This window comes from Crocodylus siamensis, chromosome 3 (genome assembly GCF_052110815.1).
Source record: "Crocodylus siamensis isolate JL-2025a chromosome 3, ASM5211081v1, whole genome shotgun sequence".
Taxonomy (NCBI): domain Eukaryota; kingdom Metazoa; phylum Chordata; order Crocodylia; family Crocodylidae; genus Crocodylus; species Crocodylus siamensis.
This window is the reverse complement of record NC_143397.1, coordinates 87,022,064-87,036,780: the sequence shown is the minus strand read 5'-3', so window position 1 is coordinate 87,036,780 and position 14,717 is coordinate 87,022,064. Positions and strand designations below refer to the sequence as shown.

General features: G+C 44.3%; 1 protein-coding gene across 3 annotated transcripts in view; it reads left to right on the top strand.

Annotated features, from left to right (window-relative positions):
* Positions 1-1,463: 1,463 nt before the first annotated feature.
* PSIP1 (PC4 and SRSF1 interacting protein 1) overlaps positions 1,464-14,717 on the top strand; it is a 50,654-nt gene continuing 37,400 nt past the window's right edge. Inside the window, exons 1-5 of one of the 3 annotated variants that reach the window (XM_090038734.1) lie at positions 1,464-1,689; positions 1,987-2,105; positions 3,348-3,424; positions 10,652-10,790; positions 14,569-14,682. In XM_090038734.1, the coding sequence (XP_089894860.1) occupies positions 2,034-2,105; positions 3,348-3,424; positions 10,652-10,790; positions 14,569-14,682 (402 nt within the window). In that variant the 5' untranslated portion in view covers positions 1,464-1,689; positions 1,987-2,033. Of the gene's footprint in view, positions 1,758-1,846; positions 1,871-1,986; positions 2,106-3,347; positions 3,425-10,651; positions 10,791-14,568; positions 14,683-14,717 lie in introns of those variants that run through there. The other 2 variants (XM_090038733.1, XM_090038735.1) reach the window with 2 other exon arrangements.

Sequence of the window (14,717 nt, the reverse complement as noted above, 5' to 3'; positions counted from 1 at the left end):
CTTTGTTAGGATAAACCTTTGTCCCTCCCATATTTTGGAGTGGGGCCTTGATTTTGATAAGGGAGTGACTTTTGTGTCTCGGATGTGCCTTCTACGGTCTCCACAAAAATTTGGCCAAATTTGACAGTTATAAAAGACTGCCTTTTCTACATAGTCAGTAGACAATTGCTAGAATTTAACAGCTAAAACTGCTTAGATTCCTATTAAACTGAGCATGCTGCATCTTGCTGCTGAGCAGGACTTCCCTTGCATTTCTAGTAGCCTAGGTTGAGTTTGGAAACTCTGAGCTTCTGCATCTCAAAAGCCTCCATTGGTTCAGGCAGTATGGAGGAAGCTCCCCAACTTGACTGCAGAATGGACAAGAGGTCAGGAGGAGTAGATTTGTGGAGGAGTAGATTTGGAGAAGGAACAGTAGTATAGGGAATTGCAAACTACTGAGTTTGGCAATGGCTGGGAGGGCCATGTAGAAGGTGGTGCTGGGGAGAAAACTAAGGCCAGCTGAGGAAAGGGACTGGGGCTGACAACCAGTTAAGTGATGGAGAGCAGGTTGTGAGGGGGTACAAGAGGCAGATTTGAGAAGGACAGTTGGGCAAGGCTAGACCTGGCACTGGGTGAGCACAAGAGTGGGGGGAGAGGAAACTGAGGCTGAAAGAGAAGCCTGGAGAGGGAGAGCAGGAGCCAGGGGGCATCAGTAGCTGGGCCTTTGAGGGAGCAGGAGTGAGAGCGAGATGGAAAGAAGGGGGAACATCTTACAGACAAGGAGACCAGGAAGAACAGCAAAGTAGGATGCAGACAGAGAACAGTGCTGGAGGGAAGTCACAGGACCTGGCTGTGGCAGGACCACCGACAGGCCAGACATGAATTGGCGAAAGCCGTTTGTACACAGCCCCGGGTGCAAGCCAGCCCTTCTGCCCTAGCATTTGGCCACCAGAGCAGCGGCATGCCCCTGGGACCATGCTTCAGTTCAGGGACATGGCGCAGGGGTTGTGTGCTGGTCTAAGGACCAGGTTCTTTGGGTAGATGTAATATCTTTTATTAGACCAACCCAATCATTGGAAAAATTGTTCCTTGCAAGCTTCTGGGCACAAACGCCCTTCTTCAGGCAGAGGGGCAGCCTGGTGGTGCTATGTGCGTCTACCCCGGGGGGCAGGAAGGGAACGAGGGAGTCTCAGCTACTCTAGCGCCCTCTACAGCGGCATCTCCGGCGGCGGCGCCCTGACCCCTGTTGGCGGCAGCAGACTTTGTTTTTTCACGTGGGGCCGGTGACTCCCCGGAGGGGGCGGCGGACTTGAGGCATCGGCGGCCACGGGAGCACGAAGACGCATGTGACGGCACAAACCTCAGCAGAGCACCGCCCCCCACTGCAGCTCGCGCCGCCAGCGCTAGGCCAACTGCAGCAACCGCGCGCCCGACTCGCGCCGCGCAGCCTCAGTCCAGCCCCGCCCCCGCAGCAGCAGCTGCAAGAGCCGCGGGAGGAGGAGGAGCGAACCACCTGGCCTGGGGCGGGGGGAAGGCGGGCTGGAGTGCCCGGCGCGCGGGGCTTCCCCTAGGTGCCCCCGGGCAGGTGGTCCGTCTCACTCGCCTCTGTTAGGTCTGCGCGCGCGTGCGCAGACAGGTTGGGAGGGGGCGACTCATCCCGCCGAGCTGCGAGGCCGTTCTTTGCTCCCCCCGGTGTTTCCGCAGCATTTGGTACGGGCCGGGCTGGCGGGAGGGCTGCAGCGCGGCGCTGGCGGCGGCGGGCGTCTGGGCTGGGGCAGGTAAAGGGCGCGCGCGGGCGGGTCTCCCGCCCCTTGAGCGGCGGTCGCGTGCACGCGGGGGGAGGGGGCGCGTGGCGGGAGTCCCCTCGGGTGGGCAAAACGGAGATTACGAGGTGGGGCAACTGAGTGCGGGGGGCGGAGCCGTTGCCAGGGGAACGGGGGGGGCTGTGCGCGGGACTCCCCCTTCCTCCGCTCACGCGTGCTCTGCGCTCCCCCCCACCCCCCGCAGCGGCATCTCTGGTGGCGGCGCTGTGACTCCCGTTGGCGGCAACAACCATGAGCCGAGACTTCAAACCCGGAGACCTGATCTTCGCCAAGATGAAGGGCTACCCGCACTGGCCCGCGCGGGTAAGGCGCCCGCCCCCGGGAAAGGACCGTGCGGGGGCACCCGAGCTCCCCTGCGAGTGCACCTGGATGGGGGGGGGGGTGAGCCCCCCTACAGCAGCGGGCTGGGGGAGGGAGGAGGACAAGCTTCTTCCAGCTGCCTGGGTCTGGTCCTGCTCCTACTCGGTTACTACAAGGGCATTTTTTTTTCCTTCACACTGCGTTTTCTGGAACAACATATGTGTTATATGTGGGTGTGGGTGAGAGAAGATCAGCTACTTCTTTTCCTTATATAATTGTTATCTTTCATTACTAGCATAAGCAATGAAGGGCTCCTACAATGAGGCTGCTTGGGCCTGTTTTGGCTTCCCCACCCCCTCCTCCTTTTCTCCTTCTGGCCTGGTCAGCAGGTGGGGCTTTCCAAACATTGCTGCATCTGGTTGTGGTAGTTGGCAAGCCGGGGCCAAGGGGTCTTGAACAGAGCCTTGCAAGCTGTAGAAGCAGCTTTAAAGCAGCAGTGCCTTCAGCATCTGTTTTTGTGTCCATCCATTTGGGAGCCAAAGCAGATTGTGGATCACGTGTCCTGTTCCCCTGCCCCCAGCAGCGGTTTTCTGTTCATCTCCTGTCTTGTTTTCCTAGTGGATTTTATTTTTGTGCTGCTGGTGTCTTAAAGTCTTTTCCACCCACCGTTTTCAGGAAGAGAGTGGTCAGTTGCCAGCCTGGTACCCTAGCTCTCGGGGAATGGCACCTACTCTAGTTGGGTTGGTACTGGTGAGGCTGCAGAGGCAAGGCTGGTGGTGTATACACAGGGTTAGGAATGGTAGAAGCCTGGGGTTTCCTTTCTGTTTTTGTATTGTGTTATTTTTTTTCTTCCTTTTTTAATACCCTTTTTCCTTAGATATGTAAGGCATTGTGTCAGTGCCAGTCATTGGTTCAGCACGGGATAGGAAGTGTTGCTATGGATTGTGGTAAGAAGGAGGTATTTGCATTGGATCAAATACTGCTTACGCTCATCCTGCCCCCGTTTTTTTGAAGAAAACATTAGTCTTGGAACCTGCAGGTGCCCTTTTTGCTTTAAGGGCTGCTAACACAATTTGAACATCATCCTTGATACCTGCGTTTTGTTATGTTACTGCGTTAAAGTTGACAGAATAGTTCTTCTGTCAAAAGTTCTTTCTTTACCATTCTCGTTTGATATTTCTTAAATGTTTTCCCACACGTTCTGCATAATTACTAAATGTTTTGATTCTTGTCATCTGTCCCTAGGTAGATGAAGTTCCTGATGGAGCAGTAAAACCTCCTACGAATAAGATGCCCATTTTCTTTTTTGGCACCCATGAGACGTAAGTCCTGTAGATTAAAAGCAAAAAGGAAATGAAAACAATCTGATGGTTGTTTGTCTGCCTGCATTTGTAGCATTCACAAACTATACCATTCAGCAGTAGACAACTAAACTACCAACAGTTAACAAGTTAGGCACCTGAAGATGCATGCTAGTTATTTATATTACTTCAGTTGTGAAATACGGAGGTGGATACTGGTCTATAATCATTCCATGAAACTTTATGAATTTTTATTCAACTTTGTTAAATTAGAGTGATTATGATTGTCCTATGTACTGTATTTCCTTGCATATTATCTTCCCCCCCACCCCAGACCACCTGGTGGAAATTGGAATGTGCATTATATGCAAAAAATACAAATCCCCATGGGTCTGGAAATTTGGTGATGGAGAAGTAGTGGCAGCTTTAATTGCTGCTGCTCTGGACCTGGCAGACAGGGGCCACACATGGAGCTTGGCTCCCTTCCTGCTGTTACTCGGTTACTATGAGGCAATTTTTTCTTTAACTTCATGCTGCCTTTCTAGAACAACATTCATGTTATATATGAGGTGTGCTATATATGTGAGAAGATATATTATTTCCTTTCCTCCTTATTTATATAACTTTTATCCTTAGATATCATTGTTTCTTTATTTTGTCCTTGAGGAAAAAGATATTTGCAATAAAGCTGAAATTACAGTATATACAATTTTTGTGTATTACTGAGCATTATTCTTTAGAAAAGAGATAAAGTAGTCAATTATGTCTTTTCTGTAAGTTCTTGATCCCTTTAGTTTCACGACTGTTGCTCTGTGAAATATCCAGGTAAAATGTTAGCAACACAAACATTTTGAAATAGGCTTTAGAACTGGAACTGTGATGTTATTTTAAAAGCACATGCTATTTCTAATCTCCTATCATGAAAGCTGTTAACTGGTAATTACACAGCAACTTAAATATACTATATGTTTGTGAGTGGTCTCATTTCTTGGCCCTTTGTTGTTGTAGGCTAGTGATTCTTCACCAAGGTGTCATGGCAGCTTGGGGTACTTCGAGATCATTTCAAGGGTGCCACACAACGTTAACGTGCTAGGTGTTCAAGTGTGATTCACAAAATAAACCCAGAGATTTTGAATAGGAATCCACTATGCTAAAAACATGTTTCCCCGTTGTGCTCTTTGTGAGTTTTTTATGACAGAAAAATTACTCTTTTGTAGTCAAGAAACAAATGAAAACTGAGTTAGCATTTTCCAAGGAGTGCCTCAGGTTTAAAAATGTTGAAAACTACTGGTGTAGCATGTGTAGATAGCCAGTTGGAAGCTAGTCTTGGTATACAACACTTGAAAATACTCTTTGAATATTTTTATTATTTTGTAAGGGGCACTTTTTATTGCTGTTAAATTTCTTCAGAGGAAGAAAAGCACAAATTTGAGAACCTTATGAGGCTTATGAATTTGTAAAAATAAATAAAAATATTATAAGGTAAAGAAAACATGCATTAGCAATCTTCACTGACTTGGTCTCTCTTTTGTACTTGGGCCTGACAAGTTGTATACATGTTTAGTTCAGGTAAGTGTCACTGTTGTCACTTTTTGCCCATATAGATCTCTTTACCAGCTCAGAGCCTTTTTGTTTTGTTTTGCTGTATTCTTGTATATTTTTAAAAATAGATTCAGACCTCTTTGGAGCAAGAACCATTTCTTTCTGTGTGTGTGTGCTAGGTACTGTGTAGTGGAACCACAGTCCTTGTTGGGGTAGCTGTGCATTTATAATATCATCATTCTGTTTCTTTCCTGTCTGGTGAAATATCATTTATTCATTCATTCATTTGCTTTTTTGGGGGTTTTTTGTTCTTCTTCTTTAAAGGATACAGCTCTCCATTTAAGTTAATAGCTTTGGGCCTGAAGAAATATCTATGCCCTTACCTAAACTTAATGTAAACGGGCATTTCCCAACCAGTGTGCCATGGCATGTCCAGGTGTGCTGCAGCATTTTGGGATGGAGCCATGCCTCCTGCCTGCAGCTGCTGCAGATGCAGACAGACGGGGAGCTTGGCTCCACCCCAGAATGCTGTCCAGCTGGTCCTGTCATGTCCCTTTCCCCACCTCCTGTGTCCAGTGTGCCATGGTGCTTTTTTATTTAGGTAAGTGTGCTGTGGGGTGAGAATGGTTGGGAAATGGTGATGTAAATTTTGCTTATTAAATATATAGTACTGCAATAGAAACAGCCACAATACTGACCTGTTCCTGTCATTTTCAAGGCTCCTAATAATTAGTTTTGGAACTGCTCTTAGAAGTTTTGAAAATGACAGGAACAAGTCAGTTTGGGGACTGTTTATATTACAATACTGACAGTACTGTGTACTTAATGAGCCTGCATAGTATTTCACTTAGGAAGGAGCAATTGATTGTACAAATACGAATTGAGGTATTGCTGGCAATGCTTCTAATCTTTAGAAAAAGACAAGCTGACTATGAGTCAACGGTGTGCCATTGGTTCCAAAAAGCCAGTGGCAAATAAAGATATATTACCAGGAATCTCTTATGCAAGTCATGGGAAATGAGTGTATTTCATACCATTCAGCTGTGGTGAAGCCTCAGCTGGAGTGCTGTCTGGCTTAGAATCCTAAGCTTCAAAAAAGACATGAACAAATTTGAAGAGAGTCTAGCAGAGAGCAACACAAGTTATTTGACTCCTAGGAAATTCAGTGCACAGGAAAAGTTTGGAAGAACTGAGATGGGTAGCCTGGAGAAGAGAAAACTGAAAGAAGGATGGACTATTGAGTTTTAAAGTATCAAAAAGATGATGGCGGACTTCTCTGTCCGCAGGAGACAGGACAAAAAGCAGTGGTCTTAAATTGCAAGACAGGAAGCTTGTTTGATATTTGGAAGAACTTTCTAATTCTGAGAGCGGTGAAGGATTGGCTTTAGATTACTGAAAGATATTGTGGGATATCCATCATTGGAAGGTTGGGGTTTTTTTGTTTTGTTTTTTTTTTTTTAAATACAGGATAGGCCAGTGGTTATCAATCTCTTTAGAGTTGAGGCACCTCTCCATAACCTTTCTGAATTTAGTGGCACCCCATTTCAAAAACATTTATACCAGCATCCTTCCTGTTAGATGGTCCTAATGGATGGGGCGACTACATAAACACATAATATAAAATGTTCGTAATTGATACTACTGTACCTTGGTTCACACTATATTTTGATTAGTCAAAATGGTCTTAAATCACCTTTTCTGGTTTGCTTAATTGCTGTTGCCCCACTGTCTCCTCAGTATCTAGCAGTGCAGTATCTATTCTTAGGGGCTTACCGAAATTGTGGCAGAAGTTTGTGGCATAGAGATTCATTTAATCTCAGTCTTTTTGCTGCACACCCCTTCCTGCTGCTGAGTGGCCAAGAAGGAATTACTGCTGTGGTTCTTTTTGCCACACCGGGGGGGTGGGATGCAGTGAAGAGAATGAGATTTAAAATGCTGCTGTGCTACAAACTTCCACCATGATTTTGGTAAGTCCCTGTTAATTCTTCATGTAGACTTTCAGTCTGTGATTCAAGTACTTTTTTGTTGCATCAGATACCACTGAGGTGGAGTGACACACCAACTCTTTGATTGTATGCTTTAAACTGAGCAAGAATTAAAGTTATGTGAGATCCTCTATTTCTGCTTATTGGGTGTCTAGATAGAGTAGTTTTAGTCCCCCACCTTTTTATTGTACTGGACACCAGTTTTCCTTTTAAGGTAATCCAATATATGTACTAAGTTTAGGGTATTCTCTTTCAAAGTAAAGACTGGTATTATTTTGTTGTAGTTTTTTTTAATCTGATAAACCTCATACAGGCTGGACTGCCCCTTCCTGTCACAGCCTGTTTGGCTCCATATGCCCCTGGAAATAGGGGTCTGGGGCAGTTGAGGACCACTAAGTTGCACAAACACTTGGTTGGGATAGTTTATGGAGAAGTTTCTGACTTGAGCAGATGGTTGATTAGATGATCTCTTGAGGTTCCTCAAAGCCCTATTATCCCATGATTTTGTTAGTGTTTACTTGCACTGTTAGTGCTGCAGTATTAGTTTCCTTAAACTGTTAAAAGCCTCGAGAATGACACCAATTAATAGTTTCAGGGCTGATATTAGAACAGTGGTTTTCACCATTTCAGGGACAGGGCACCCGTCTACCACTCTTTTTGAATGTGGTAATATTTCTAGATGAGAACTGTTGCCGATCCTGCTTCAGCTTACCTCAGTGCTTCTCAACAGGGTTCTGCTGCTTCCCTGTGCACCTGTTTCACAGCCAGTCTGAAAGGGCTATGGCACATGCACACTCTTCTGCTGCAGTCAGGCTGTGATAAACCTAAAACCTGCTGCTGCAGCCTGTCCAGTACCCTGTACGTTCCTCCCAAAAACAGAAATGCACGGGTATAACTGTCCTGTGTGCCTCTTTCTGGGAGGAGCATTGGACAGGCCCATCCAGGCTGCAGCAGCCCAATTCCTGCCTGCTTCAGGCTGATCACAGCCCAAATGCAAGGAGAAGTGGGTTTTACCTGGCTGTTGCCATGGCAGCAGCACCTGCATCACAGCACCCAGGTTTGAAACCACTGTATTAGAAGCATTAAAAATTATGGGACATAGCTTGTTTTAGTGCAGCACTCGCTTATTTTCAAGGCCTCTAATAATGGCCCTAAAACTGACTAACCACTTCTAAAAGTGACACTTTAACAGGTACTTCCCTTTCATCACTTTCTATACATTTAACCAGAGTACATGTATATAAAGTAGATGATGAGAGTAGGTGATAGTACTTAAGTATCTGAATTACTTACCAGTTATTAGCAATAGGTGACAAATGGGGATTGGCAGTAAGTACCTTTCTGAATAGAAGCTTTCTGTTTATTTTCAATATGACGAGGGGCCTGTCAAATTGCTTGAAACTTAGACTTAAGTGAAAAGATACTTCAATATTTCTGAGAACTTGCTCTTAGACACTGTCACAAAAAATAAATATGGCTGAAGTCTAGTTGGTTGCATGGTAAATTCCATGTTATAATAATAGTGTCTTTGGAGGTTTCTTTAAATGATCTCTTAGAATTTTTTTTCTCTAGAACTTTAAATCTTTCCCTCATTGTGCAGTGTAATTTAGTGCGTTGTAGTTTTGCAATTTACCAAAAAGTATCAAGAGTCTGCTTGCTAAATTTCATACATTTATAGATTTCTTTGCATGCTACAGCAAAATTTAAAGTATGATTGCCTGCTTTGCAAAGAACAGGACATGCCTCTTGGATTACAGTGGGTTTTTTAATAGTTTTGTCTTCCATTGATGCCTTTCCATCTAGAAACTAATGAGGCATGAAATGGTACCTGTCTGTTAATTAGTAATGTATTGCTATCTGTTATTCATATTTTAACCAAATGTTGGTCACATCTGCTTGTAGAGATTTGCCATTATCTTTCTACTGGTTCACTACAGTAAGTGAATTATGTATTTAAAGTATTTAATAAATCAGGGTGTCAAACATCTGGCCTGCAGTTTCACCCAGCCTGCAGGACTCTTAGAGTGGCTGAGAATTTGGGGGTAGGGACATGGGTGGGGCCTGCCATCAAGAGCCCCATTGGCCACACATGGTGGGAGACAAGCAATGGCTGTGGTCACTGACAGACATCTAAATTCAAGGCAAGGTGGGATCTAATGCCTTCTGCCATGTTACGTGTACATGGCAGGAGGCAAGACTGTGGGATTGGGGATCAGTTCCTGATGCTACCATATTGCTGGTACAGGGGGAGCCCAGAATCATGATCCCAAGCTTCCTCCGCCAGCAAGTTCCAAACTCGGTTTCCATGTGCTCCCATGGCTAGGAGTACCAGCTGATTAACACTCCCAGGCATTCCCATGGCTGGGAGCACCACCTGATTGGAGCTGTCAGGTGGGGGAGGACAGGAGACCCAAGGGCACTGGTGCACTTCCCTTCCTAGGAGCACTATTTAGGTCTCTCAGTAAGGCAGTGTATCAGAGTTCTTGACTCCCCTGAACTCCCCACCAGCTGGGAGCCTTGATCAGCTGGTGCTCCTGGCTTGGATCACACAGGAGGCAAGGGTTTTCATGCGTTCTCTAGCTGGGAGTGCTGGGCAGCTGACTGGCAGTCCCTGCCTCTGGAGCACACCAGAATCTTGAATGGATCTGGTGTGGTGTGCTCTGGAGGGCTGGGACTGCTGGCCATATACTCAAGGGCAGTGGGAACCAGACATAAAGTCATGTATTTTGTGTAATACCGCTCCTTAAGATGTAATTAACCAGTTAAGCATGTCTTAAGTGTAACATCTGCCAGAGGCCTGTATCAAACTAACTCCTGCACTGATGTTTGCCCTGCCGCTGGTAGCTGAAATCCAGCATAGGAGGCCCCTTGTAGTCCAGATCCAGCCCAAGAAAAACCCCACAGTCTGTATCTGGCCTTAGGAAGGCAAAGGTTAGTTTGACACCCATCATAAAGTTTTGTAACTTAAGTAACAGGTTCTTTATACTTAAAGCACGTTTAGTGGACAGCAAAGTAACTTACAGTGAGGAAAGGTTTAAGTGCTATTTATTCATTCTCCTTTTACTAATTTGGTGTGTTGGATATGAGTTTCAGGTAGACCTAAATATAAATGACGAGGAAAAAGTGCAACTAGCTTCTATAGGATTTACAGATTTACATTTGGTATAGACCGCTGTGGCCACAGCCTTTTGAGCAGTTGGGTCTTGGATTTACACTCTCTCAGACAGCACAGATTAAAAATGAGAATATATTTCTAAACTCTTCATTTGTACTGTTTATCAACAGACATATTCCTCTTAAGAAATGTAACCCTCAAGAACATGAATGCAAGAGAAGTCTTAATTTGTCTTAATATTTTGCAGTGTAAAGCACAACATTGAAATGGACCTTTTTTACTTTGTTCTCCCAAGTCCAACTTAGAAAAAATAGTGTTGCTTATTATTTGACTCTGACCCTATAAAAAAAGTCCTGAATGGACTGCTATAGTTCTTCAACTCAAACCTAATGTCTGTAACTTACCTAGCATCTCAAATCCCATTTTTAAGATTTACGGACTCTTAGTCATCTGATTTCTTTATTTCTTACACCTTTTATTACTTCAAATAACTTGGTAGTGATTTTTCCCCTTTATACTATATGTGCACATGTTTTGGGCAATTTTAAAGATTATGATACTGGAGTAGAAAAATATTTCTCTTAACATTTTTTTCACCTCTTATAGGGCATTTTTGGGACCAAAGGACATATTTCCTTATTCTGAAAATAAAGATAAATATGGCAAACCAAATAAAAGAAAAGGCTTTAATGAAGGGTTATGGGAAATTGACAACAACCCCAAAGTGAAATTCTGTCATCAGCAGGTAACTGGTTTTCATATGTATAGCTTACTACTAATGTCTACAAGATATTCTGGTCTAATTTGGTCAAGTAGTATGCATTGTCTGGCCATTGTGGAATGTAATGCAATAGCTCAGATGATGGGATAAATGTTACGGCTGTGTTCAGTTGCAGGTCAGACTGTGATAGTGGTTAGTGTAGGTTAGAATTGGTTGGTATAAAAGCAGGAGAGACAAGGGTGCTACTGATGCCTTGGTTGCTGCACTGGGGAAGACAAGGTAGAGCAGGGTGGCACCTCTAGAGCCTAACTGGTTTGAAGGAGCATATGCTTTCATGTGCTTCACCAGATAAGGCATTCCTGGTATCTGACAAAGAAAACTGCCTATAAAAGCTTCATTCCTTTTTGAACCAGTTAATCTCTGAAGCGGTGCCTTTTCCTGTCTTTGGTCTGACCTCAGAATAACATGGTTAACCACCTGTGTGCAGTGGCAAGGAATTTGTTAAAACATACTGGTATCTTAAGAAGAATACTGTCTACAGATGAAGACAGCCCTCTCATACCATGGCACAAACACAGTACCTTCTCACATATACAGACCATGCAAACTGTGAACTTAATGAAAGCCAATGGCACTTTATCGTGCATCAGCAGATGCATGACAAATAAGTCCAAGGAGGTGATACTTCCCCTCTATCGGGCGCTGGTCAGACTGCAGCTGGAGTACTGCGTGCAATTCTGGGCGCCGCACTTCAAGAAAGATGCGGATAACCTGGAGAGGGTCCAGAGAAGGGCCACTCGTATGGTTAAGGGCCTGCAGGCCAAGCCCTATGAGGAGAGATTAGAGAAACTGGACCTTTTCAGCCTCCGCAAGAGAAGGTTGAGAGGCGACCTGGTGGCTGCCTATAAGTTCGTCAGGGGGGCACAGAAGGGAATTGGTGAGTATTTATTCACCAAGGCGCCCCCGGGGGTTACAAGAAATAATGGCCACAAGCTGGAGGAGAGCAGATTTAGATTAGATATTAGGAGGAACTTCTTCACAGTTCGAGTGGCCAAGCTCTGGAACGGGCTCCCAAGGGAGGTGGTGCTCTCCCCTACCCTGGGGGTATTCAAGAGAAGGTTGGATGTGTATCTAGCTGGGGTAATGTAGGCCCAGCACTCTTTCCTGCTTATGCAGGGGGTCGGACTCGATGATCTATTGAGGTCCCTTCCGACCCTAGCATCTATGAATCTATGAACCTTGATGAAGAGGGCCTGCTCCTTCCTTGCTAGGATAAATCCTGCTTAAACTCCCCTGTTTGCTCTACCAGTTGCAAACCAACAAACCTAGGATACCATTTCCCTTTCTCTTGTGCTGTTGTCATGCTTTAGTAGTTGGGAGCAGTGTTGTATTCTAGTCTTTTATGAGGGAACTATGATCAAGTCCCTCATGTTTGCCAATTATTCTCTTCTCTTGACCTCCTTTGCAAACTGAGGGGAAAAATTGATAGATTGTTAGGGGCTGGAAGGGACCTTGCAGATCATCAGGTCCAGGCCCCCCCCTCCCCCCCTGGTTTAGGCAGGAAGACAACGGGTCAAGTGACCCCAGCAAGGTGACTGTCCAGTCTCCTCTTGAAAACCTTGAAAAATATGTATCCATTCAAAGATTAAAAGCTCATATATTGAATCAGAACCCAGGAAAATTGGCTACTTTTGTTCAGTATGTGGATTCCAGTCTGGTTAGGGCAGATACCATTTCATGTCTACTGTACCTAGTACAATGAATCTCTTCACAAGTGATTGGAAGAAGTGCTAGTTTGTTCCAATAAGCTCCACGTGTGGGAGTGGGCTCTGCCATAGAAGACATGCCCAGAGAAAATGAAGGACAGCCAGTGTCTGTACAGGCCTTTTCCATCTGAATCATGTGGTGTTGATGCATGCCATTCTACCTATGTCCCACAAAGAAAGAAATTAAACCCTCTACCTTGCTCTTATAAATTCAGTCAAATGAAAGCTCATTTTGAACTGCTGTTTCTGTGAGCTTGAAGGTTCTTACAGAGAAGATAACTTTCCTGGTAGTGGTGACTTCAGCTATTAAAGCAAATAGAATAGACTTAAGCCCCTAATATCCTGTCTCCGCCTGCAAGCCAGTTTTTAGAGAATCAAGTAATGTTGTTAAATTGGGCAATTACTCTTTACACGGTGGTGTTGATTTTCCACATTAAGTATCTTCATACCCTCTTGACCATCTCAATGATTTCTTCCTCTGCTCTCTGCTGAAAGATCTATGTGTAGGAGGCTATGCCTGTGGAAAATTTAACTTATAACCAGTTTCCTGAAGAATGCTGAAGAGGATCAGGTCTAAATAACTAGCTGACTGCATTTCATATGGACAAAACCTGAGAAATATACCATAAACTCACTTGATCAAAAGCAAAGCTTTTCTGCCAACTAGCCCTATTGATCTTTTTTCAGGATTCATTATTGCTCAGATTCAGCCCACAAGAAGAGATCTATGCAATCCTGTGCAAATAGGAGGAGAGTCTTTTTCCTAAAAATGTACCAGTCTAACAACAAGAGACAGCACGTGGATACAGACAAAGAGCACATAAGGAATAAAAGATCATTCTTATTAGCCTGATAGGCAGTAGTCTTGATAGAGCAGCTGCTCACTTTTTGTCAAAGTCTTCTTTTTGTAGGCATATTTATGGTGAGTGTTTTAGGAATGGATCTCAAAGACAAGCACTTGCTAGCTTTATGGGAGTATGTATTCAAGTGCATTAGTGTTTGTTTGAAGGTTGATAACAGATTGGATGAGGGACATAAGTGGGGATAGGATGAAAGTTGTTGGTGAAAGGCTATGAAAATTAAGATTTAAGTAGTTTTGTGTGGAGAATGGGGAGTCATTAAGATAATATGGTCTGAGTGACAATCTGGGAAATGACTTTTAGCAGTGGTTTGATGTGGGCTAGAACTGCATTTGTCAAAGCTAGGCAAGATCTTTATCTGTGTTTAGAAAAGGAAGGCTGTATCTTAAGGAGGATAAAAAGGAAGAGGCAAGACTGAGATGTAGGCAGCCTGTGAAGATCTAGACAGCAGTAAGATGACTACCAGGTTATTGGCTTGCAATAGGGAAGATAATGGTGACTAAGAAAGCTCTGGGGTGCAGGGCAGAGCAAAGCTTGAGGAGGATTTTTTTGGTCATGTTGAGCTTCAGAGGCAGTGGGACATCCTAGTGGAGCTGTCAGGCAGATTTTAGGTGGGAAGAGATGGGTTAGGAGTGACAAGGTTGATTTGCAAGCTGTTTGCATAGAGCTGAGGGTCTACATTTTGTGTTTTTCACTGAATTCTCTTGCACTCTTTTTGCCCTAGATTAGATGTTCAGAGGGCAGCATGTATACTGTGCAGGTATGTCTCTTGCAGCTGCTAGTAGTGGGAACTTCAGCTCTGCTCCGAAATCACTCTGGGTGGAGGAATCATAAATCTGGGGAGTTGTCTCAGGTCCTCTGAACAAAAATGGTACAAGAGTAAGATTCATCTGCAGTTAGCCTCAGAAAAATGGAGTTAAAGGCAAAAACTGTTCCTTTTTTCCTATCATCTAAATCCATTCTTCTAGTACTAGCCTTTGACCTTTTTTTACAGGAAATATCAAAGACATTTCTTTTTGTCTCTACATGTTTCCTGAAAGTGACAACTTGTTTGTTTGCTGAGCACTGACAGCTAATTTTAGTTGATGCATTTTAGTTGTTTTATAACAGTGCAGATACATAAAGTTTATTATTCCAGTCAGGTTTGAAAACTTCTGGTAATTTTTTTTGTCTTAGTCCCATCCAGCTGTTAACAGTGGTGTTAAAGAAACAGTTCAAGAAAGCTCTCAAGAGCCTATGGAGAATAATGAAGAAAAAGGGTCGAAAAGGAGAAAGACTGCAGTTCCTAAAGTAGGCAACTAAATTAAGCTGCTTGTATTCTCTCT